Source organism: Macaca thibetana, chromosome 1, assembly GCF_024542745.1.
Source record: "Macaca thibetana thibetana isolate TM-01 chromosome 1, ASM2454274v1, whole genome shotgun sequence".
Lineage (NCBI taxonomy): Eukaryota > Metazoa > Chordata > Mammalia > Primates > Cercopithecidae > Macaca > Macaca thibetana.
The window spans coordinates 50,833,980-50,858,645 of record NC_065578.1 but is presented as its reverse complement, the minus strand read 5'-3'; the positions used below and the strand labels follow the sequence as shown (position 1 = coordinate 50,858,645).

The 24,666-nt window shown below is 39.7% G+C and overlaps 1 protein-coding gene across 8 annotated transcripts in view; it reads right to left on the bottom strand.

The window, feature by feature from the left end:
- Positions 1 to 24,666, bottom strand: part of OSBPL9 (oxysterol binding protein like 9) — a 166,060-nt gene that overhangs the window by 125,006 nt on the left and 16,388 nt on the right. For all 8 annotated transcript variants that reach the window (XM_050802915.1, XM_050802924.1, XM_050802887.1 and 5 more), the window contains exon 2: positions 4,634 to 4,684. In XM_050802915.1, the coding sequence (XP_050658872.1) occupies positions 4,634 to 4,684 (51 nt within the window). The remainder of the gene's footprint in view (positions 1 to 4,633; positions 4,685 to 24,666) is intronic.

The window sequence follows — 24,666 nt, the reverse complement described above, 5'->3', positions numbered from 1 at the left end:
TGTAGTGAGCTATAATTGCACTCCAGCCTGGGTGACAGAGCAAGATCCTGTCAAAAGTTGGGGAGAGAGCAAGGAGGGGGAGGAGAAGCAGGAGAGGGAGAAGAAGGAAAAACAAAGTAGAGGATGGGGAAGAATTAAACCTGTTAGAAGTAAGTGGATCAAAAAGGCTTCACAGATGAGGTAGCATTTGAAAAGTCTCTTAAGCAAAGAGCTCATCAGATAGAGGGTGCAGAACTTCCATGATATACGAAAAAAAAAAAGTCAGAAGCAATAAGGAATGAAGAAGCACAGTGAGGGAACAGGAAGAAACATAGCGTGAATCAAATATAGGATGGGATGGAAGGGGCACAGGCAAGATCAGTAGTGCCGTCAGTGATAGCTCATTAAGCTCATTTGGAATCTAGATGCAGTGTCTATCACCACCATATTCATCATCATCATTGTCATCATTGTTGTCATCCATAGCAGTTACCATTTCCTATACATACATAATTGCTAAGCCTCACAGCAACCCTACCAGTTATATCATGGTATCCTCATAAAAGTTAAGAAATTTGCCCAATGTCAGAGTCAGTAAGGGAAGAGCTGAGTAAAATTCAGCCCCAGGTCTCTCTGATTGTTTCTACACCGGTGGTCCCTCTTGGTTACACAACATAATTACCTGGATAATCTGTTTAAAAATAAAGGTTCGAGAACACTGCACTAAAGCAGCCTATCTAGAAGGTTGACTTGGTAACTGTATTGTAAACAAACCCTCCAGATATTTCTTGACTAAGAAGCCTCGGCAGTCTAATTTTTGGAAAATACCACAAAGCCTAGTAAAATGCACGTGTGCGCACACAGTGGGACAAACACACACATACACGCTTCTAAGTAATAAGTTCCATCTATGTGCCAGGACCTAATCCTCACAAAATTCTGCAAGAAGAGTATTATCTCCACCTTAAAGAAGAGGAAACTCAAGCTCAGGAAGCTTATGATAGCTTCCCTTTTCCAGTCAACAAAGCGATGGGATTCAAACACAGGTATATTTGGTTCTTCTCTGTCATGCTGTGTAGTAGGCAGAATTTTAAGAAAGACTCTCACAGACCCTTGCCCCTGTATAATCTCCTCCCCTTTGAATATGGATGAAAACGGTGAATATGATGATATCGCAGGAGTAATTATGTTATATTACATGGCAAAAGGGAGATTATCTGGTGGACCTAATCTGATATTATCACATGAGGTCTTTTAAAAGCAGAGCATTTTCTGCAGCTGATAGCAGAATGGGAAGTCAGAAAGATTCAGAGCACCAGAAGGATTCAATGCACATCACTGACATGAAGATGGAGGGGTCTAGGCCACGTGACCAAGAATATGTGTAGCTTCTAGAAGCTAAAAGCAGAACACAACTGATAGCCAACAACAAAAACAGGGCCTCAGTTCTACAACCACAAGGAATTGAATTCTGCAAATGCCCTGAATGAGCCTGGATGAGGACTCTTCTTCAGAGCCTCCAGATAAGGGCCCAGCCCAGCCAACTCCTTGGTTTCAGTCACATGAGACCTTAAGCGCAAAACCCAACTGAGATGTCTGACCTATAAAACTGTGAAATAAATGGGTGCTTTTATGTGTATGGTAAAACATACTAACATGAAATTTATTATTTTAACCATTTTTAAGTGTACAGTTCAGTGGCATTAAGGACATTCACACTGTTCATGATGTGATGATCACCATCATCACCATCCATCTCCAGAGTTTTTTCATCTTTCCAAACTGAAAACTCCCTACTCATTAAACACTAAGTCCCCATCTCCCCTACTCCTGAACCCTGGAAACCACGATTCTACTTTCTGTCTCTGATTTTGGCTACTCTAGGTGTCCCACATAAGTGGAATCATACCATTTTTGTCTTTTTGTAACTGGCTTATTTCACTTAGTCTAGTGTCCTTAAGGTTCATCTATGTTGCAGCATGTGTCAGAATCTCCTTCCTTTATAAGACTGAATAATAATAATAATAATAGACTGTATTTATACACCACATTTTTTATCCATTCATCAGTGGATGGACACTTGGATCCTTTCCACCTCTTGGCTGCTGTGAATATTGCAAATAATGCTTCTATGAACATGGATATATAAGCATCCGTTTCAGTCCCTGCTTCAATTCTTTTGGAAATATATATAAGTGGTTGTTTTTGAAGCCAATTCATTACCTTTAAAATTTGGTAAATAAAAGGAAATAATCAAGCACTCATCTTGCCTATTTTAACTGCACCACTGGGTAACCAAGTAATAGGTGAAATGTCTCCTTATAAAATTATTTCTGATAAAAATTAAAACAAAATGATAGACTGTCATCATTTTGCAACCCTCAATGAGTTAATGGGTGTAGGCACTGAATGTCAATAGCTGCTAATATCAACAAAGGGCAAAAACTAGACATTATGTTCTTCCTACTAAAAGAACACACCACCACCTACAGTCTTGCCAAAGGGATCAAACCTAAGTCTGATCCAGTCTCTGGATTCAGCTGCCAATTTGCAGCAAAAACAATGGACAAAGGAATATAGCGAACTGCACCACTGTTGCAATCAGTAAAATCTATACTATGGAAAATTCTTACAGGTCAAAGGGTCTGGATTCTTTTGTTTTTTTCTTTTTTTTTTTTTTCCAGACAGGGTCTCAGGGTCTCACTCTGTCACCCAGGCTGGAAGGCAGTGGCACAATTATGGCTCACTACAACCTTGACTTCCTGGACTCAAGCGATCCTCCTGCCTCAGCCTCTCAAGTAGCTGGGACTATAAGCATGTGTCACCACATCCAGATAATATTTTTTAATTTTTTGTAGAGATGGGGATCTCACTATGTTTCCCAGGCTGGTCTCAAACTACTGGGCTCAAATGATCCTCTGCCTTGCTTGGCCTCCCAGTGTTGGGATTAAAGGCGTGAGCTACAGCACCCAGTTGCTCCGGATTCTTCAAAAGACAAATTGTAAACAAAAGACATCAAGTTAAATAAATAGGTAGGAAAACTATAGGACTTACGGATGCACATTTGGGTAAAAAAGTTATAACCAAATACAAGAAGTGATTATTTAGGAGACACATAAGGGATGTAATTTATTTAACTTGGGCATGTGGAGAGGCTTCAGGTACAGCTGGCAAAATTCTATTTCTTAAGATGGTAGTTAGAAGGGTTAATAATTAATTAAGCTATATTTAAAAGCAAAAACAAAAAAAGACAGACAAAACCAGTGGATTAACTGTAACAATGAGACAGTGGCCTAAATCCAGATGGAATTCAACTGCAGTGCTCTCTCAAGACAGTTCTGCCAAAGTCTCACTACTGAACCTATCTCAAGCCAAAAGAGCAGTTAATACCAGACTGACTGGTGACTGAGGTCAACAGCAAGTGCTTAGAAAAGTAATTACAAGAAGCAGACAAAAGAGAAACCAAAGGAAAATTTTAGGGAAAAAAAAAATTCAACTAGAAGTTGAATTTTTAAAAATCTTTGTGCTATCACATATATACCATCTGTTTGAAACAGGCCTGTCTCACTTCCATCCTGCAAATCTCCCATACCTACTCCTATCTCAGTGCCAGGATTTTTCTATTATAATTTGGTGTCTTTCTCAGCGTTATTTCCCAATTCTATCAAGGACTGTTAATAATGGCAATAATATGTTTACCAAATATATTCACATCTTCAAAAGTAAGGATGCAGAAAAAAAAGATGGAAGAAAGAAGTCAACAGGGTCCTGAAGAAAAGGCTCCTAGAAGCTGATAAACCTAGTTATGATAGAAGCGACTTTTCTTCATATACAATGGAATATTAGAAACTGTATCCCCAGCCATGCATTCTTTCTTGCCTTTACTTATTCAAACAATGGTGGAAATTGAAAGCAGCATGAAGCTATAGGTACGCACTATAAGGCAGCCACTAGCCACATGTGGCTATTGATCCCCTTCTCTGAAGTACAGCTAGTCCTAATTGAGATGTACCCTTTGTGTAAAAGACACACTGGATTTTGAATAGTTAGTATGGAAAAAAAGATTGTAAAATATCTTAATAATTTTTTATTAATTACATGTTCAAATAATAATATTTCAGATATATTGACCTAGACAAAAACATTAATTTTGCCTGTTTCTTTTTTCTTTTGAAATGTGGCTTACTAGGAAACTTTAAATTATAGATGCAGCTAACATTGTATTTCTACTGGACAGCACTGCTATATATACCATGATTAAACAGTAAATAGGAATAGGAAAAACAAAGCAGCAGCAGCTAACAGTTGGGATTTTTCCATTTTTTCTACTGTTAATACACCACCAACACTGTAACTCATTTAATTTCCAGCCCTTGTCTCTTGTCTGTAAAGCAGAGGTTTAAGAAAATCAGTACATGCATTAAGTCATAAACACAACATTTAATCATGGGCCAAAATAACTGAGTTCTAGTCCTGGTTCTGATACTGACTAGCAGTTAGTTGGAGAAATTACATTTTCTCTCTGAGACTTAGATACCTGCCCCTACAATTACGTAAGGAAGTTAAACTAAATTTAGACTTCCATAATTCTATCAGAATACAATTTTCTTCTTTCTGTCAAAATTGATTTTCATAAAAATGAATAAATACTCACTCTGAGTCTAACACATCCTCTGCGAGAGCCTCTCATCATTTTGTCCTTGGACTAAAAGAAAAACAAAGCAGTCAATGAATAAAACATTAACAGACTGGTAAATTGTTTTTAGAATCATCCGGGGAATAAAAGGACAAGATTTACAGTAATACCCATCCCTTCTGCCAACTCCCCTTCCAAAAAGAAATTACTTATGGACAGGAAAATACACAGATTTTAAATGAAAATGTCATACAGTCTATATAAATTAACCTAATCATAGAACTTTACACATACCTTTAATGTAACATAAATTAAATCATTATTTTCATTCCTTCTTCATTCCCTTAAGTACGAGTGTTTCTCATACTTTAGGGAGTCAGAGAACCACCTAGAAGGCTAAGAATCACCTGGGGGTTTAAGAATCACTCCCAGATAATTATTTTTGTCTGTTTGTTTTGTTTTGAGATGGAGTCTCACTCTGTCGCCCGGGCTGGAGTGCAATGGTGCAATCTTGGCTCACTGCAACCTCTGCCTCCTGGGTTCAAGCGATTCTCCTGCCTCAGTCTCCAGAGTAGCTGGGAATACAGGCGCCCGCCACCACGCTCAGCTAATTTTTGTGTTTTTAGTAGCAACAGGGTTTCACCATGTTGGCCAGGTTGGTCTCGAACTCCTGACCTCAGGTGATCCACCCACCTTGGCTTCCCAAAGTGCTAGGATTAGCACTGCACCCGGCTGCCCCCAGATAATTCTGACAAAGGCAAACAGAAGACCATACCTCAAGAAGTATTGCTTTAGCTTTACCTCTGCAATTCCCTGGGTAACATTTTTGCTTCTGTGACTTCTCATCCAATGTCCCTCAGTTTGGAATTTTCTTGACCCAAATGCTCTGCCTCGTTGTCATTTCAATCACCTTAGCTCTGTCTGATTTAGATTTCCACCCTGGACTCCCAGAGTCTTCTGTGTGTTCCCCTGTTGTGGCATGCATCACCCTGTGTTATAATCGCTGGTTTACTTCACCCACAAGACTACACATTCCTTAGGGGGTAGGAATTGTATCTGACTTATGCCTCAGAACAGTGTCTGTTACATATCAGGTGCTCAAAAAACATTTACTGATGAAATGTAACTTAACCTCTCTGTGTCCCTTACTAAACTGAGCCAAGCAAAGCCTATGTTATATAAAAGTGCTATGTTTACATTCAGTAAATATTCCTAACAGTAAATTAGTCATGTGCAATACAACAAAGTAACACCTCAAATAATGGAAGTTGAAATACTTAATACTTGAACAACTGGTATTTTCCTGTACTCCACCTGTGTGAGAAAGCAGCAAAACAAGCCAATATTGTTTGATTATGTTTTAAAGATGATTATCCTGCTTGAAACCATAGATGCCCTATATCCAAAGTCTTGAGCTGTAAAATTCATGTTCAGAAGTGATTACTGAGATACTAAAGAGAGTATTCTTTTTGTTCTACCTATAAATATCAGGACTCACATATTTTAGGAAAAAAATTTCTCAATACCAAGCAGAATTGAAAAGAGTTCTTTACTAATAACACAGTTAGTGAAAGAAAACAGTTGATGAAAACATTCCTTAAGCATTTAGTAGCCCTTTGACTGTACCCTATACTTATCTTCCCTTCAAAAGTGTAAAGGAAATACACAAAAATAATAATTAGATCTGAAAATCCCTGATGAGGTTAGAATACAAAATTAACCCCAAAAAGGTAAAACTAATATATTCATCCTTGATCCTCTTCTACTATAACACAATTTTTTAAATAAAATTACAGTAAACAGAAAAAAGGCAAGACAGGTCCCAGTGGTAATACAACTATTAGGGTTACAAATTAAAAAACACTAAGAGGGCCAATTATAATCCTAATCGTTTCCTAATTTCCTAACCCAGCACTTTCAGGGTCCGAGGCAAGAGGGTCACTTGGGCCCAGGAGTTCAAGATCAGCCTGGGCAACATGACAAAACTCTATCTCTACAAAAACTACAAAATATTAGCTAGGTGTGGTAGTACACAGCTATAGTCCCAGCTCTCAGGAGGCTGAGAGGTGGGAGGACTGCTTGAGCCCAGGAGGTCAAGGCTGCAGTGAGCCATGACCACACCATTGCACTCTAACCTGGGCAACAAAGCAAGACCCTTTTTTCAACAACAAAAAAGAAAACACTAAGAGAGATAACTGAAAATAATTAAAACAAATACAACTAGGAAATCATCACACAAATCCAGAATGTGTGACATTCTACAAAACAATTGGCTTAGATTCTTCCAAAACATAAAAAAGACTAACATGTAAACAACTGTAATAGAGCAAAAATAAGTGTTGTGGACTCCAGAAGGCTCCTCCCTGTCAAGGAAAAAGATGAGGGAAGGAAGCAAAACTGAAATGATCAGGTTTCAAGTTTCAACCTGGGGCTTTAAAAAAGAAAGAAAGAAACAAGAAATCTGATAAAAAGAGAGGGAAGGTAGTGGGGGGAAAGGCCATTCCAAGACAAGGGAACAGCATCAGCAAAGGCACAGATGTAGAAAACTCTACTTTCCTATTCATAGGAGAGTAGATGTATAGACAACAGCATAGGGTGCAGAGAGGAACTTACAGATAAGACTGAAGGCCAGGAACAGTGGCTCACACCTGTAATCCGAACATTTTGGGAGGCCGAGGTGGGCAGATCACTTGAGTGAGGCCAGAAGTTCAAGACTAGCCTGGCAAACATGGTGAAATTCTATCTCTACTAAAAAAACAAAAATTAGCTGGGCATGGTGGTGCACGCCTGTAATCCCAGCTACTTGGGAGGCTGAAGTAGGAGAATCCCTCCCTTGAGCCTGGGAGGCAGAGGGTGCAGTGAGCCGAGATAGCGCCGCTGCACTCCATCCTGGGCAACAAAGTGAGACTGTTTCAAAAAAGTTAAAATTAAACATTTTAAAAAATGAGGCTGAAAAGAAGATTACGGGGACCAGATCCTGAAGGGTCTGAAAAATACATGGAGTTAAGGAAATTTAATTTTATTCAATAGTTAATGGGGAGCTACTAAAGAGGGAAATAGCATTCTTAAAGGTGTGTTTTAGAAAAATATCACTGTTAAATATGAGGACTTGGAGAAAGGGATAATAGCAACATTAATAATAACAATAACAGAAGCAGTAGATTCTCACTCATTGCTGTCCCTTATGTAACAGGCACTTTATATACAGTAAACCTTACAAGCCTTTGCATGGTAAGAATAACTCCTATATTACAACTGAAAGTGACACTAGGGATATCAAGTAAGTTACCCAGGGTTACATACGTAAAATGTGGCTGAGTTGCATAGTTGGAAATGCCTGTCCTGCAAATCATTCTCCCAGACCTTAACTGAGCTCTAATAGCATCAAATTCTCCTCTTTCACAATAGCACAGGGCCCTCTCCCTCACTCTCCCCACTCAGCTTTAATGTGGGGCTATAGGGAAGCTGGTGTGACACAGCCTTTTCTGACAAAGGAAGCTGACCAATCACAGGACCCACTACCCCACAGGGCAGGACAGAGTCATCTCCCAGGAAGTTTTTCAACCAGGGTGAAGGGAAGAGCTCCTTCCTATCTGCTCTTGAAGCTGTGAGGTACAGAAGCCACTGGTCCTGTGCCTTCTATGTGAAGAAAGCAAGCCTACACAACAAGAGAAGCAGAGAGATGAGGAGGAAAGTCCCAGCTGCCAGCGATCTTCAGCTACATCCTGGTCTGAAGCAAATCTGTCTAAGCCAATGCCATTCACCAAATATTAGGTTATTTCTGATGAATCCTAGTAGCTTCTGGTAATGACAGAAAGGTAGCTGACATAACGCCAGCAATCCTCCTACTGAATGTTACCTTACCAATGTTCTGAAACCTGCTAACAAATGTCCTTTTTTAAGCAAATTGGCACAAATAGATATGTGGTCTACAGCCCAGTAACTGTCACTCTCTCTGCCTCCAGCTACAAGGCCCAGTACCTTAAAAAAGGACCACTCTGAAATGAATGCTACAGTCTTTTCAGCTGGATGACAAAACAGGATTACCCCCATGAAGTGGAAATATCGAACTCATATGTTCTACTCCGAAGGGGTTCTCGGGCTACTCCCGAGCTCAAGCAATCCACCTGTCTCGGCCTCCCAAAGTGCTGGGATTACAGGCACGTGCCACTGTGAATGGCCAAAAGTTGGTTCTTTAAAAAATCAACAAAATTGATAAATCATTAGCCAGACTGACCAAGGAAAAAGAAGAGGATTCAAAGTACTAAAATCAGGAATGAAAGAAAAAAACATTATTATCAATCTTACAAAAACAAAAAAACTCTAAGGAAATACAATGAACAACAAATTAGATGAAACCAACAAATTCCAAGAAAGATATAAACTGTCAAAACTGACTAAAGAAAAAACAGAAAATCTGAATAGACATAAAATAAGTAAAAAGACTGAATTAGTAATCAAAAAACTTCTCACAAAGAAAAGTCCAGGCCCAGATAGTGAGTTCTATCAAATATTTAAAGAATTAACGACACACCTTCACAAACTCTTCCAAAATACAGAAGAGGGAACACTTTCCAATTTTTTCTATAAAGCTAGTAGTATTCTAATATCAAAACCAGAAAAAAAAATCATAGGGAAAAAACAGTATCTATTTCTAATACAGATGTAAAAATTCTCAACAAAATACTAGCGAACCAAATCCAGTAACATATAAAAAGGATTATATACTATGACCAAGTGGGATTTATCCAAAGAATACAAGGTTGAGTCAATGTATAAGAAACAATCAATATAATATACCATATTAATAAAATAAAGAACAAAAATCACATGATCATCTCAAAAGACACAGAAAAGGTACTTTTAAAAAAATCTAACACCACTTCATGATTAAAAAACCACTCAACAAACTAGAAACAGAAGGGAACTTCTTCAACTTAATAAGGGGCATCTATGAAAAGCCCACAGGTAACCTCATACGTAATGATGAAGGGTTAAAAGCTTTATACCTAAGAACAAGACAAAAATGTCTTATCTTGCCACTCCTACTCAACACTGTACTGGAGGTACTAGCCAGAGAAATCAGGCAAGAAAAAGAAATAAAGGCATCTAGATTAGAAAGGAAGAGTTTAAAGTATCTCTATTTGAAGAAGACATACCCTTACCTATAAAAAAGCCTTACATATAGAAAGACAGAACCTTACATATAGAAAATCCTAGAGGGCTGGGCGCAGTAGATCACACCTGTAATTCTAGCACTTTGGGAGGCTGAGGCAGGTGGGTCACTTGAGGTCAGGAGTTCAAGACCAGCCTGGCCAACATGGTGAAACCCCACGTCTACTAAAAATACAAAAATTAGCTGGGAGTGGTGGGCGCCTGTAGTCCCAGCTACTTGGGCGGCTGAGGCTAGAGAATCGCTTGAACCCAGGAGGTTGTAGTGAGCCGAGATTGCGCCACTGCACTCCAGCCTAGGCCACAGAGCAAAACTCCATCTCAAAAATAAAAAACAACAACAAAAAAGAAAATCCTAAGGAATCCACACCAAAAACAAACTATTAGAGCTAATAAATGGGCTCAGCAAAGTTTCAAACACAAATTCAATAACAAAAATTAATTGTATTTCTATACTTTTAGATTTAAAAAATTTGGAGCTATAACTAAGAAAACAATTCCATTTATAATAGCATCAAAATGTAAAATACTTAGTAATAAATTTAATAAAAGAAGCATAAGACTTGTACACTTAAAACTACAAAACACCACAAGGAAATTAAAGAAGACCTAAATAAACAGAAAGACACTTCATGCTCTTAGATTGAAAGACTTAGCGTTGTTAAGATGGCAGTACTCCCAAAATTGATTTACAGATTCAATATAATCCCTATCAAAATCCCAACTGCCCTTTTCTGTTGTAGAAATTAATAAGCTGATGCCAAAATTCAGTGGTTATGCAAGGGACCCAGAATAGCCAGAACAATCTTAAAAAAAAAAAAAAAACAAAATTGGAGGACTCACACTTCTCAATTCCAAAATGTAATACAAAACCATAGTAATAATAGACAGTGTGGTACTGACATTTGGATATGCATAGGATCAGTGGAATAGAGTTGGAAGTATAGAAATAAACCCATACATACAAAATCAAGTGATTTTTTTTTTTTACAAGAGTGCCAAGACTATCCAACAGGGAATAGTCTTTCCAACAAATGATGCTTAAACCATATGTAAAAGAATGAAGCTGGATACCTACCTTATGCCATATAAAAAAGTTAACTCAAAATGGATCCAACACCTAAATTTAAAGGGTAAAACTATTAAGTTCTTAGATAAAAACGTAGGTACAAATCTTCATGACCTTGGAATCAGCAATGATTACATGATACCAAAAGCACAAGCAATAGAAGAAATATTAAAAAACTGGGCATCATGAAAATTAAAAACATTTGTACTTCAAAGAACACTATCATGCTGAGGCAGGAGGATCCCCTGAGCCCAAGAGTTTGAGGTTATGAAGAGCTATAATCGTGCCACTGCACCACAGCCTGGGCAACAGAATGAGGCCCTGTCTTTAAAAAACAAACAAACAAAAAACACTATCAAGACAGTGAAAAGACAAACCAAACAATGGGGGAAAATATTTGCAAATCATATGTATCTGGGTAGGGGTGTAGTATCGAGAATATATAGAGAACTCATACAACTCAACAATAAAAAGACAACCCAATTTAAAAATGGGCAAAGGATGTGAATAGATATTTTGCCTAAGAAAACCAAGTTAAGAAGATAGTTTCAGCTGGTGATAAGTGTTAAGAAAATAAAGGAGGGTGATTGTCTTAGTGCATCTTGTGCTACTGTAACAGAATACCGGAGACTGCATAATTTATAACAGAAATTTATTTTCTCACAGTTTTAAGGGGCTGGGAATTCCAAAATCCAAGCACCAGCATCTGGTGAGAGTCTTATTTATCACAGAGCACAGGGTGGAAAGGCAAAGAGCACAAGTGAGCGAGTCTTTTGTGATGGTGTTGATCTGTTCACAAGGGGACTGCCTAAACACTTTCCATTAGCCCCCACTTCCCAACATTGTCGCAGTGTTGCAGTTAAGTTTCCAACACATGAATGCCGGGGGACACATTTAAATTAGAGCAGTGATGATCAGAAAGTTATTTTTGGGAAAGGAGGTTCTACTTTAACTTAAGTAGCTTGAAAAAACTCTTCAAGGAGTTGATACAAGAACTGAGATTTGAATTAGAGGACCCAGTGAAGTGAAGAATCTGGGGGCAAAGTCCCAGGCAGAGGGAAGAGCAGGAAATGATTCCTCAGTAGACTTGCTCTCCCATCTCGGCAAGGGCTATTTCACATTTTCTCCACTCTCTCCCTCAGTACATCTCCACCTGGCTTTCTCACAGGCATTTAAAACTCAACATGGGCTGGGCGCGGTGGCTCACGCCTATAATCCCTGCACTCTGGGAGGTCGAGGCGGACGGATCACATGAAGTCAGGAGTTCGAGACCAGCCCGGCCAACACGGTGAAACCCCATCTCTACTAAATATACCAAAATTAGCTGGGTGTGGTGGCACACGCCTGTAATCCCAGCTACTAGGGAGGCTGAGGCAGCAAGAATTGCTTGAACCTGGGAGGCAGAGGTTGCAGTGAGCCAAGATTGCACCACTACACTCCAGCCTGGGCAACAGAGTGAGACTCTACCTCAAAAACCAAACAAAACGAAACAAAACTCAACATGTATAAAACTAACTCATGATCCTGTCTCTCTTCCATCCAATCAATCAAAGTCCCCTCATTTCTGTCTCATAACAACTCTCAAATCTTCTTTCATGAGGTCATAATTGAAAAAGAAAACAAACTCTCAAAGCCTTCCATTTAACCTCATCTCTACTATCAACCACCCCAATCCAGCCCTCTAAAATACATCCCAATATTGTATCACCTTCTTCTTCTTTTTTTTTTTTTTAGACAAGGTCTCACTCTGTTGCCCAGGCTGGAGTGCACTGGCACAATTTTGGGTCACTGTAACCTCTGCCTCCCAAGCTCAAGTGTTCTTCCCACCTCAGCCTCCAGAGTAGCTGGGACTACAGGCACGTGCCACCACACCCAGCTAATTTTTTTTTTCCTTGTAGAAAAGTGGTTTCACCTTGTTGCCCAAGCTGGTCTCAAACACCTGGGCTCAAGCAATCCACCCACCTCAGCCTCCCAAAGTGCTGGGACTACAGGAGTGAGCCACTGTACCCAGCCTGTATCACCTTCTAATTCTTCTCTATCTCTTCTTCCTCTCCTCCAATCCTTTCTCCACACAGGAGCCAGGAGTCTTTTCAAAACACAAATCTGATCGGGTTACTTTTTCGATTGAAAGACAAAACAAGCAAGCAAGCAAAAAAAAAAAAAAAAGTACTTCATGGCTCTATATTGCACTTAAAATAAAATGCACATTTATTAATTTGCTCTCTATAGAGACCCTGCTTGGCCTGGCTCTAGCCTACCTCAAAAGACCCCATCATCCCTGGACCCCAGCCACACTAATCTTTCAGTTCCCTGAACCAGCCAATCACTTTCTCTCCTAAGGACTTTTACATGGATTGTTCTCATTGCCTGAAGTGCCTTTACTCATCTACCCTCACTCCTTTTACTGGCTAATTCCTACTTAACCTCAGTTCCCTAAGAAGGGAAGCTTTACCTGAACCTCTAGAGCAGATTACCCTTCACTTCTAACAAGGGTATAATAAAACGCTTTTTTTCCCATAATACTGTGGGAAAATAAAATCCTATGGGTTTGAGTGTGTGCCCCAAAAGTTCATGTGTTAGAAAGCTAATCCCTCTGACCTCATGAATAGGTTAATGAAGACTCTGTCCTCCTTGATGAATTAATGTCACTATCACAGGAGTGTGCTCTTTATTGACAGAATGACTTTGTCGTAACAGCAATTTCCCTCACCTCTCCTGGTCTAGCTCTCTCACCACGTGATGCCCTCCACCATGTTATGAAGCAGCAAGAAGAAACTATGCTCTTCCAGCTGCTAGAACCATGAGCCAAAATAAACTTCTTTCCTTTATAAATTATCCAGTCTGCGGTATTCTGTTATAGCAACAGAAAACAGACTAAGACATAAAATGTCCATGGATTTCTCAGTGTTCTTCTAAAAAGCTCTAGGGTCCTGGCAACATTTCTGCATGCCATAAGGATTAGATCTTTTGGTTTCAACTGGTCTGGAAGGATAATAAAACCCTCTCTAATTTCCCAGAGAAGTTTGAAAAGTTACAGCCTGGAGCAGTTCCCCAGGCTAAGCTTCCAAGGTGCTAAGAAAAGGGGTACAGCTATCTCCCTAGATATTTGTGTGTAAAAAGAGATAAAACCCCAGATAGGCCAAAGGGTTGGAGTTAGGATTTAGGCTTATTACCTTTCCTAAGTGACCCTTTCATGAGGGGAGTGGGACAGTTGCCTATTTCCCCTTCGTAGGAGAGAAAAAAAATTTTTCCTTGTCCCCCACCTACAGAGTGTCTGGCTACTCATGTAGGACAATTGACCTGGCTTTTAAGGACTAGGGCAAAAGTAGGCCAACACATTTATTATTATGAAATGTCTCTGATTCAGAATACCTTGTGTGCATTCATTAAATTAATAAAGATAAACAATTAAGAGCCTGCCAAGTACTTAATCTATAAATCTATAATTAAACAATTCTGAAATTACTTAATTTCATCATCTCTATTAGCCTTAAATTCTAGGAGAATATTGACCTATTACACAAGGAAACTCAAAAAATATTGAATAAATGATAGGAAGGAGACATATAAGTACAGCTAGCCATTTAAAGTTTCATTAACTTGATCTACTATGCCTCAACAGCCAGTAATCTGAAGCTTCTATTATTATTCTGATTATGTTGGTCAGAAAACTAAAATTGGCTCCCCAAAGACAAATTAAACTTCATAGATTTTAGTGTTACTAAGTCTATTAGACCTGCCTCAAAGGAAAAAAAAATTTGGCCTTTACGCTAGCTACCACCTTTATACCCACTTGACACTTACCTTTTTTAAAAGTCAGTACTTTTTCTGTAAAGAAACATCTAAGGAATGCTGATTCCAAACATTCTAATCAATACTGTGTGCCTAGCTCTAGGCAGCAAACACCTTAGGATATCTAGATTCTCTTCGGTATACTGTCAGTGCGAAAATCAATTTATTCTGTAGATCTAAACAGATATTTATCTTGGCATTGACTGGTGCTCCCAGGAAGCTGAGAAACAGATCCTAACCTCCAATTGTTACATTATCAAAATAGTTGATGATATAATCAACACATTTGTAAGCCCCTGCTAGAAGTAATCTAGGATGGGGTTAAGCAACCAAAAGCAGCTTTTTGCTGGCTATAGAATAAAGAATCTTCTGGAAATCAGTAAATTAATAAAATCAGAAACAATTTTTATTTTCCCAGGGTAAGAAATTTCTGAAAGAGTCATATAAGTCTATCAGAAAGTAAAACTTACCTTGCCAAAATTAATTTCACAAACTGTTCTAGAAAATATCCTTCTAGGGATTACTTAATGTGAGAAACATGTATTTATAGGAATACATACTGCAATGGACTGAATTTTTATATCCACCCAAAGTTCATATGTTGAAATCTTAACCCCCAAGGTGATGGTATTAGGAGGTGAACCTTTGGGAAGTGATTAGATCACAAGGGCAGAGCCCTCATGAATGGGGTTAATTCCCTTATAAAAGAGGCCCCAGTCAGAGCAACAATGAGATGACCTGCATTCTCAAGAGAATAGCTCATAATAACCTCAAATCACACAGCAGTCTGCCTGCTTAGTCCATTTCTTAAATCCTCAGGAAAAAAGTAATGTAAGAACATACTAAGAACTATTTAGCTAAATGTCAGTCTTAAATCTGCTTTAATATGGCAATGCACAGTAGCTCACACCTGTAATTTCAGCACTATGGAGGCCGAGGCAGGGGGATCACTTCAGGCCAGGAGTTGGAGACCAGCCTGGGCAACACAGTGAGAACCCATCTCTAAAAAAGAAAGTTTTTTAATTAGCCAAGTGTGGTGGCACACACCTATAATCCTAGGTACTCAGGAGACTGCGGTGGAAGGACCCTGTTAGTCCAGGAGTTAGAGGTTACAGCGCACTGCACTCCAGCCTGGGCATCAGAGTGAGAGCTTGTCTCAAAAGAAAAAAAAAAAAAAATCTTTACATTACTATTATTGCCACCCTATCTTTCAGAACCTAATTAATGCCCGGGACCTGGAAGGTATTATTAATAGATAAATCTCTACTTAATGAATGGTCCCAGCCCACTTTCTCAGGTATCTCACTCATTCAACAAACATAATTCACTCGAAATATGCCCATTCAGTCCCAATTCAAGCTATTCAACATTCCCAAGTAACACAGGGGAAACCTTTTCCCCATTCTGTTAATTTTCAATCCTCTTCAATCAAATTTTTACAACTGCATTTTAAATTATTATGATAAAACAATTAGAGATTAATAATATCTAATAATAAGCACTAAATCAAAAGCACAAAAGTAACTACTTGATTATATCTTTTTTTTTTTTTTTTTTGAGACGGAGTCTCGCTCTATCGCCCAGGCTGGAGTCAGTGGCCTGGCCGGATCTCAGCTCACTGCAAGCTCCGTCTCCCGAGTTTACACCATTCTCCTGCCTCAGCCTCCCGAGTAGCTGGGACTACAGGCGCCGGCCACCTTGCCTGGCTAGTTTTTTGTATTTTTTTAGTAGAGACGGGGTTTCACCATGTTAGCCAGGATGGTCTCGATCTCCTGACCTCATAATCCGCCCGTCTCGGCCTCCCAAAGCGCTGGGATTACAGGCTTGAGCCACCGCGCCTGGCCTGATTATATCTTAATTGTAACTACTTAATTGTATCTCCAACAGGACTGCACGCTTTTAGAAGATTAGTTCAGTTTATTCCTAGCATATACTAAGTACTAAAAATATCTTATTAAGTTTACAAATTAACTCATAAAATCTAGCTTGGTGCCAGTATATAGTGCCATCAATAAAAACCTGTTTAATTGGAAATATAAATATGAATTTACAAAGTAAATGTGTCTGAAAAAGTTTTACGTAAACTTATTTAAAACTCAGTAAGGAAGATTTCCTTGCCACTTAAATTAATTATACAATCCTTTCATAAAGCAAAGTAAATGCGTCTGAAAAAGTTTTGCATGAACATATCTAAAACTCAGTAAGGAAGATTTCCTTGCCATTTAAATTAATTCTACAACCCTTTTATGAAGCAAAGAATGGCCGAGTATGGTGGCTCATGCCATAATCTCAGCACTTTGGGAGGCAGAGGTGGGAGGATTGCTTGAGCTCAGGAATTCGAGACCAGCTTGGGCAACAGAGTGAGACTTCCTCTTTACTAAAAAAAAAAAAAAAAAAAAATAGCCAGACGTGGTGGTGTGTGCCTGTTGTAGTCCCAGCTGGAGGGCTGAGGCAGGAGTATCGCTTGAGCCCAGGAGGTCAAGGCTGCAATGACAACTGATCGCGCCACTGCACTCCAGCCTGGACAACACAGCAAGACTCTATCTCAAAAAAAAAAAAAAGAAAAAGAAAAAAGAAACTAAGAATGCCTCCCCAAATCTGTTAAAGACACTTAAATTTATTTGAATGTTAGTTTTACTTTGCTTAAAGTACACTGTGTTAAAGATCAAGCAAGAAACTCACTGACTTGCGATGAATCTCTCACAGCTAAAAGTGAGGTCTCCTTCTGAATTTATTAATACATAGCATTCCATATTACTTTTCTTAAGGCACTTATTATTTCTATCTTATATGATAATAAGGTATGTGCATGTCTCATCACTTCTCCCAGAAGGTAGTTTCTGACTCATCCTTGTCCCCACCTCCCCCCACTCAACATGCTACCCTTGCTACACTGTACTTTGCAAAGAACATTTAATAAGTTGATGGTAGAAGACATGAGGACAAAGAATGTAAACAAATGTCACAACAGTTCCTCTCCTTTTCACATAAATGTAAACATTGTTTCCACATTGAGAGACATGTTAGCTCATTTCCAAGTGCATATGAGGTTGCACACATAGCTAGTGTTGCACCTTGGACCATCTACTGCTGGCACACAGAAGGAAAACTTGACAGGCAAACTAACCCATGAAGACAGGAATGAAGATGCTGGCTCTAGGGCATGGGAAAGACAGGAAAGGGACAGAAGGAAATTTTGCAGAAAGATAGCAATGCTTCATATTTTGATTGTGATATTAGTGACAAGGCTATAAATAAATGCAAAGACTCATCTAATTATACACTTAAAATCTGTGTTTTTTACTGGAAGAAAATTATATGTCAATAAAAGTAAATTAATAAATAGTACTTGCCAAAATTCTACACAGATACACTAATTACAACTACAAAACAGGAAATGATAGCAGCAACACCCACTCACTCCTGTAGTTTTTTTTTTAAGGCGTTCTTGCTATGTTGGCCAGGCTGGTCTTGAACTCCTGGCCTCAAGCAATCCTCTGGACTTGGCCTCCCAAAGTGCTAAGATTACAGGTGTGAGCCACTGCACCTGGTCTGATTTTTATTTTTATTTTTTTGAGACAGGGTCTTACTCTGTCACCTAGGCTGGAGTGCAGTAGTACAATCATAGCTCATTACAGGGGCACACCACCACACCCAGCTAGTATTTTTTATTTTTTGTAGTGACACAGTTTCACTATGTTGCCCAGGCTGGTCTCGAATTCCTGAACTCAAGGGATCTGCCTGCCTCAGCCTCTCAAAGTGATGGAATTACAGGTATGAGGACCGTGCCCAGACTTTTTTTTTCTTTAAAAAAATTTTTTTTTATACAGGCAGGGTCTCACTATGTTGCTCAGGCTGGTCTCAAACTCCTGGCCTCAAGCAATCCTCCTGCCTTGGTCTCCCAAAGTACTGGGATTACAGGTGTGAACCACCACACCCAGAATGTAGTCTCCTTTCTATTTAAGAGAGCACAGACTCTTAAAGCCATCCTGATAGCATTTAATGTAGTAGAGAGCCTTCCCTAGTTACTGCCTTATAACACTCAATAGCCCCAAATGTCATTATGCTTACAGAAAGCTACACCAGCAAAGACTCTGAGTAGTCACAGACTCACAATAACGGAGAAATTTTCCCCATCACTCATCCTTCAAGTTATCATAGATAACTCTCTCATCCTTCCCTCCTTTCCCCATCAGTTACAGATGGTCTCATTTTGAGCATCAGATTTAATGTCTATTGATTCAATATACAAAAATATGTCAGTAAACAAGGTAATGGTGATTTTGGGGGTCTCTCCAAGATCCTGGGAACAAGGTTGCCTTCCCTTAAAGAAAAGAGACATATATCAGAACAGAGATGTATACAAGATCATCTTTAAGAGATGGAATAGCCTGGAGATCATTATACTAAGTATTTTAGAACTAGAGAAAGAAGGCCAGAACTAGTATCAGAAGGCAAGGATAGAAGTTCTTTGACCCAAAGATTAAACTCGTTCCATTCTGGTAATAGGTATGTCTCTAATATGGAGATACTGCATCTTGATGTCAATAGCTAATGCCACTAAATACCTATAACATATAACTTTGGTCTGCTGCTACTTACAATTTGGCATCCCAAAGAGTTTGCATTCAGAGAGTAAATGTATCAGTTAGCCTAAATGTAGAGTCTTCTTAAGTTATATTTCTTGTTGTGAATTAATAAATTGGAATACTGATTCATATAATGGTGATCACAGTGTACATTTAGTGAATATTACTATGTCAAACACCTCCATAAACTTTTAACTTTTTGTTATCATTTACTGAGCACTTATGTGCCAGACACTGTGCTAGTGCTTTAAACACTATTTTATTTAATTCTCACAATGATCTTATGATATTGGTTCTTTTATCATATCCATTTTATCTTTTTTTTTTTTTTTTTTTTTTTGAGACGGAGTTTCACTCTTGTCGCCCAGGCTGGAGCGCAGTGGTGTGATCTCAGCTCACTGCAACCTCTGATTCTCCTGCCTCGGCCTTCTGAGTAGCTGGAATTAAAGGCATGCCCCATCACGCCCGGCTAATGTTGTATTTTTAGTAGAGATGGGGATTCACCATGTTGGTCAGGCTGTTCTTGAACTTCTGACCTCATGTGATCCACCCGCCTCAGCCTCCCAAGTGCTGGATTACAGGCGTAAGCCACCATGCCCAGCGTGTTATACTCATTTTATAACTGAGGAATCAGTGACTCAGAAAGGTTTGAGTAACGTCCATAGACTCACAGATAGCAAGTGGGAGAAACAGGATTTGAACCCAGGTATGGATCCAAAGGTACATTTGTACCACGGTCACTATAAACCTGGTTAATTTAAGTCTTCCTTAAAGGTTTTTCTCAGCCACAAAGGCTGGGTGTAAAATCAGTGATCTTTCTGAATTTAGAGGAGTATGTCACCCTGTAAAGCCTCTCAGCAGTGCCTCAGGGCGGTAACCCTGACTTCTGAGCCGTCTCTAGTACGCACATTCCTAGGTCACTAGATTACAAATACATGTCCACATCCCTTATCCCAAGAACTCTGGATCAGATGTGTTTTGGAAACGACAATTTTATTTACTTATTTATTTTTACTTTCATTGTTTTTAAAGTAGAGATGGAGTGTTACTCTGTTGCCCAGGCTGGCCTTGAACTCCTGGCCTCAAGTGATCCTCTCACCTTGGCCTCCCAAAATGCTAAGATTACATGCATGATCCACTGTGCCCAGCCTTCACAATTTTAGAAAGGTAACTCAATTTGGGCTGGGCGTGGCGGTTCATACCTGCAATCCCAGCACTTTGGGAGGCCGAGCCAGGAGGATTACTTGGGCTCACAAGTTCAAGACCAGCCTGGGCAACATGGTGAAATCCCACCTCTACAAAAAATACAAAAATGAGCCTGGTGTGGCAGTATGCACCTGTAGTCCCAGCTACTTGGGAGGCTGAGGTGGGAGGATGGTTTGAGCCTAGGAGGCAGAGGATGCAGTGAGCTGAATCATGCCACTGCACTCCAGCCTGGGTGATGGGGCCAGACTTTGTCTCAAAGGGAGGAAAAAAAAAAAGAATGAAGTGGCATCCAGGAGAGGTGGCACATGCCTATATTCCTAGTTGCTGGGGAGGCTGAGGTGAGAGGATTACTTGAGCCTAGGAGTTAGAGGCTACAGTGAACTATGATCATGCCATTAAACTCCAACCTGGATATCGGAGCAAGACCTTGTCTCAAAAACAAAAGAGAGAGAGAGAGAGGAAGGAAGGAAGGAAGGAAGGAAGGAAGGGAGGGAGGGAGGGAGGGAGGAAGGGAGGGAGGGAGGGAGGAACAATTTAGAAAGCATACACACACACACACACACACACACACACACACACATATACAGTACATAAACTGTGTCACCTGCAGTGAGGTCTAGGGTAGCCAAGGATATTAATTCCACAACCAAGCATATTAATATATCTACAGTACAACATACACATATTTATACTAAGCATTATAGAGATTATAAATAGCCACACATCAGTTTAAGATAAGCTTTACTTCCAAATGAGTATATCATAAATTTAGGGGGGAAAATCTTTTTAATTCAGAGCTGTAGGGATTTTGAAATTGCAGCCAAAGGATTGTGGACTTACAGACTTTGATCTAGTGGACTATTACATTGTCAAGTCTCAGGTTTTTCACTATTTTTAAAAAAGGACAATTTTATCTTCAAGTCAGAATTTCAGGCCAACAGATCAGTGGAGAGAACCACTTTCATGGGGCTCAATTAAGCACAGCCATGATGACTTAGGGTTTTTGCATCCTTTATAAAGTTAAATATTAAATACTAAATAGTAGACCAAGTTCTGCAAACTATTGATAGCATGTTAGTAATATATGCTAGACCTTGAAGGAAACCAAAATATACCACCCCAAAATATATTTCTTTGGCATATTTTGAGATAACTATTCAGAGGGGTTACAGACACAAGAATAACTCTGAAAAGCTGTCCTTCGGTAGGGGAGACTTGTATCTGTAGAGGTAATCTACATTAGTGGAGTAACAGCAAGGTGCAAACACCTTTTTCCGAGACCTACTTATCTGCCTTATCTAATCTAGGAAGATTACCTCACAGGAAAAGGAGACTAAAGTTCTGACTTTTTTTTTTTTTTTAATAGAGATGGGGTCTATCTATGTTGCACAGGCTGGACTCAAACTTCTGGGCTCAAGGGATCTTCCTAAGTCAGCCTCTCCAGTGGCTGGGACTATAGGTATGACCCACCACACTCTGCTCTTGACACACTTTTCAAAGTCTGACAGAGAAACTTTTCCCACAGATAAAATGATCTACTGAGAGATTTCTCCTGCATAACAAGACGGCCCAGCCTTGCTGGCCATGTGATATGGTTTGGCTGTGTCTCCACCCAAATCTCATCTTGAACTGTAGCTCCGTAATTCCCGCGTGTTGTAGGAGAGACCCAGTGGGAGATAATCGAATCATGGGGCCAGTTTCCCCCACACTGTTTCTTGTGGTAGTGAAAAAGCCTCTTGAGATCCGATGGTTTTGTAAGGGGTTTCCCTCTTCCCTTGGTTCTTATTCTCTCTTTGCGTGCCCCACTCTTATTCTCTCTTTGACTGCCCCAGTGTAAGACATGCCTTTCGAGGCCACCCCAGCCATGTGGAACTGTGAGTCCATTAAACCTTTTTCTCGATAAATTACCCAGTCTCAGGTATGGCTTTGTCAGTTGTGTAAGAACAGACTAATAAACCATGTTTCCTCCCTTCACTCTCTCATACCCTGCAGCAGCCTCCCTCCCCCACAACCCCAGGATCCCCCTAACCCTCTATTCCTTTCTGTATGGTATAAAACTTCAGTTGGCCCTTCTTTGAGTCTCATATTTTGTATGGCTCCCATGCTTATGCACGTGAATAAATTTGAATACCTTTTCTTCTGTTAATCTGGCAACTGTCAACTCACTTCAGTAGACTTGGATTCAAACCTTCAGAGGGAAAGTTTCAACTTCCCTTACAACCTCAAGGTAGATTTTCTATTTTTGTTTTGTTTGTCAGATACCACCCAAAATACTAAATATTGACTCGTGTTTATTCACAGAGTTGATTAAAAGAAATAATGAGGGAGTGTTAAACTCTGTTTTATGCTCCTCCACTATCAGTACTTCTCCCACCAAACTGTGAAATGACAATCCATTATTAACATTCAAGTTCACTCCTTGATCAAAAATTGCCCAAGGACCTTTTTCCCTAATTAGCAAAGACTAACAGAGGGCCCAGAATAGTAAGATTATAAAAAGGGAACAACAAGAAGAGCACTACAAAACTTTATAGAAGATAGAAAAATTTGTGCAACACACAAAAATGTGGTTAGCAAGAACAACAGCCAGACTCATGAAATTTCAGATGCTTAGTCCTAATTCCAAGCCTCATCCTATAGACTCCAATTTAGAATGGGGCTATGCTCCAAAAGCTCCTTGTTCAAATCTGGAGCTTGGGACTCAGGAAAAATGTTTGCAACGAAAAACTGTTAAAAATTATTTCCAAGCCAGGTAAGGTGGCTCATACCTGTAATCCCAGCACTTTGGGAGGCTGAGGTGGAAAGATCACTTGAGCCCCGAAGTTTGAGACCAACCTGGGCAACATAGCAAGGCCCCATCTCTACAAAATGATTTTTTTTTAATTAGCTGGCGTGGTGGTTCACACCTGTGGTCTCAAGTACTCTGAAAGCTTAAGTAAGAAGACTGCTAGAGCCCAGGAGGTTGAGGCTACAGTGAACCATGATCATGCCACTGCACTCTAGCCCCCGTGACAGAGTGCAAGACTCTGTTTTTATTTTATTTTATTTACTTTATTTTATTTTTTGAGACAGGGTCTTGCTCTGTTGCCCAGGCTGGAGTGCAGTGGCAGGAAAACAGCTCACTGCAGCCTCTACCTCTCAGGCTCATTGATTCTTCTACCTCACACCCATCCCCCATCCCCATCCAGTAGCTGGAACCATAGGCATGCACCCCCACACTTGGTTAATTTTTAATTTTTTTTTTGTAGAGATGGGGGATCTCCCTACATTACCCAGGCTGGTTTCGAACACCTGGGCTCAAGCAATCCTACCGTCTTGGCCTCCAAAGTGCTGGGGTTACAGGTGTGAGCCACCTCGCCTGGACTTATTTTACTTTTATAATAAAGATAAACGTGGCCAGGTAAGATGGCTGACACCTGTAATCCCAGCACTTTGGGAGCCTGAGGCAGGTGGATCACCTGAGGTCAGGAGTTCGAGACCAGCCTGGCCAACATGGCGAAACCACGTCTCTACTAAAAATACAAAAAAATCAGCCAGGCGTGGTGGCGAACGCCTGTAATTCCAGCTACTTGGGAGGCTGAGGCAGGAGAATCGCTTGAACCTGGGAGGCAGAGGTTGCAGTGAGCCGAGATCCAGCCTGGGTGACAGAGTGAGCCTCCGTCTCAAAAAAAAAAAGACAAAAGTATTTTTTAAAGGCAATTTACAAACTCTCATTATTTTTTATCAAGTCTAACTTTAGTTCAAATATGGGTTTCCAAAAAGAAATGAAGGCAGAAGAGTTAAAATGACTTTCATTTTAACTAGTCACAGAGGATGTTGCCTATCAGAAATTTAAACTTACTCTTCTTCCAGGTGATAAAATTCCAAGGTAGATCCTATCTTCTTTGAGAATTTGCCACTGCCTTTCTATACTTACGCCATGTAAATATTAAAAACCCATCACTCACAAACTCTGAGACTTCAGTATCTGCTCCCCACCACTTCTCCCCCCATCTAGTCTTTCCATTGAGACAAGATTAAGAGTCCTTGCTTAACCTTAGCATTACAATAGATCACTGTAGTTCAGAAAGGCCTGTGCAGAAAGAAGTTTATGTAATTGTGATAATGATGTAAATTATTTATTACCTGCCGGCAAACTAGTGATAACAGGTTTATCATCATTCTAATCACTACTAATCTAGTATATCCCAGAAAGAACATTCTATTTGAAGTTAGACCTTGAT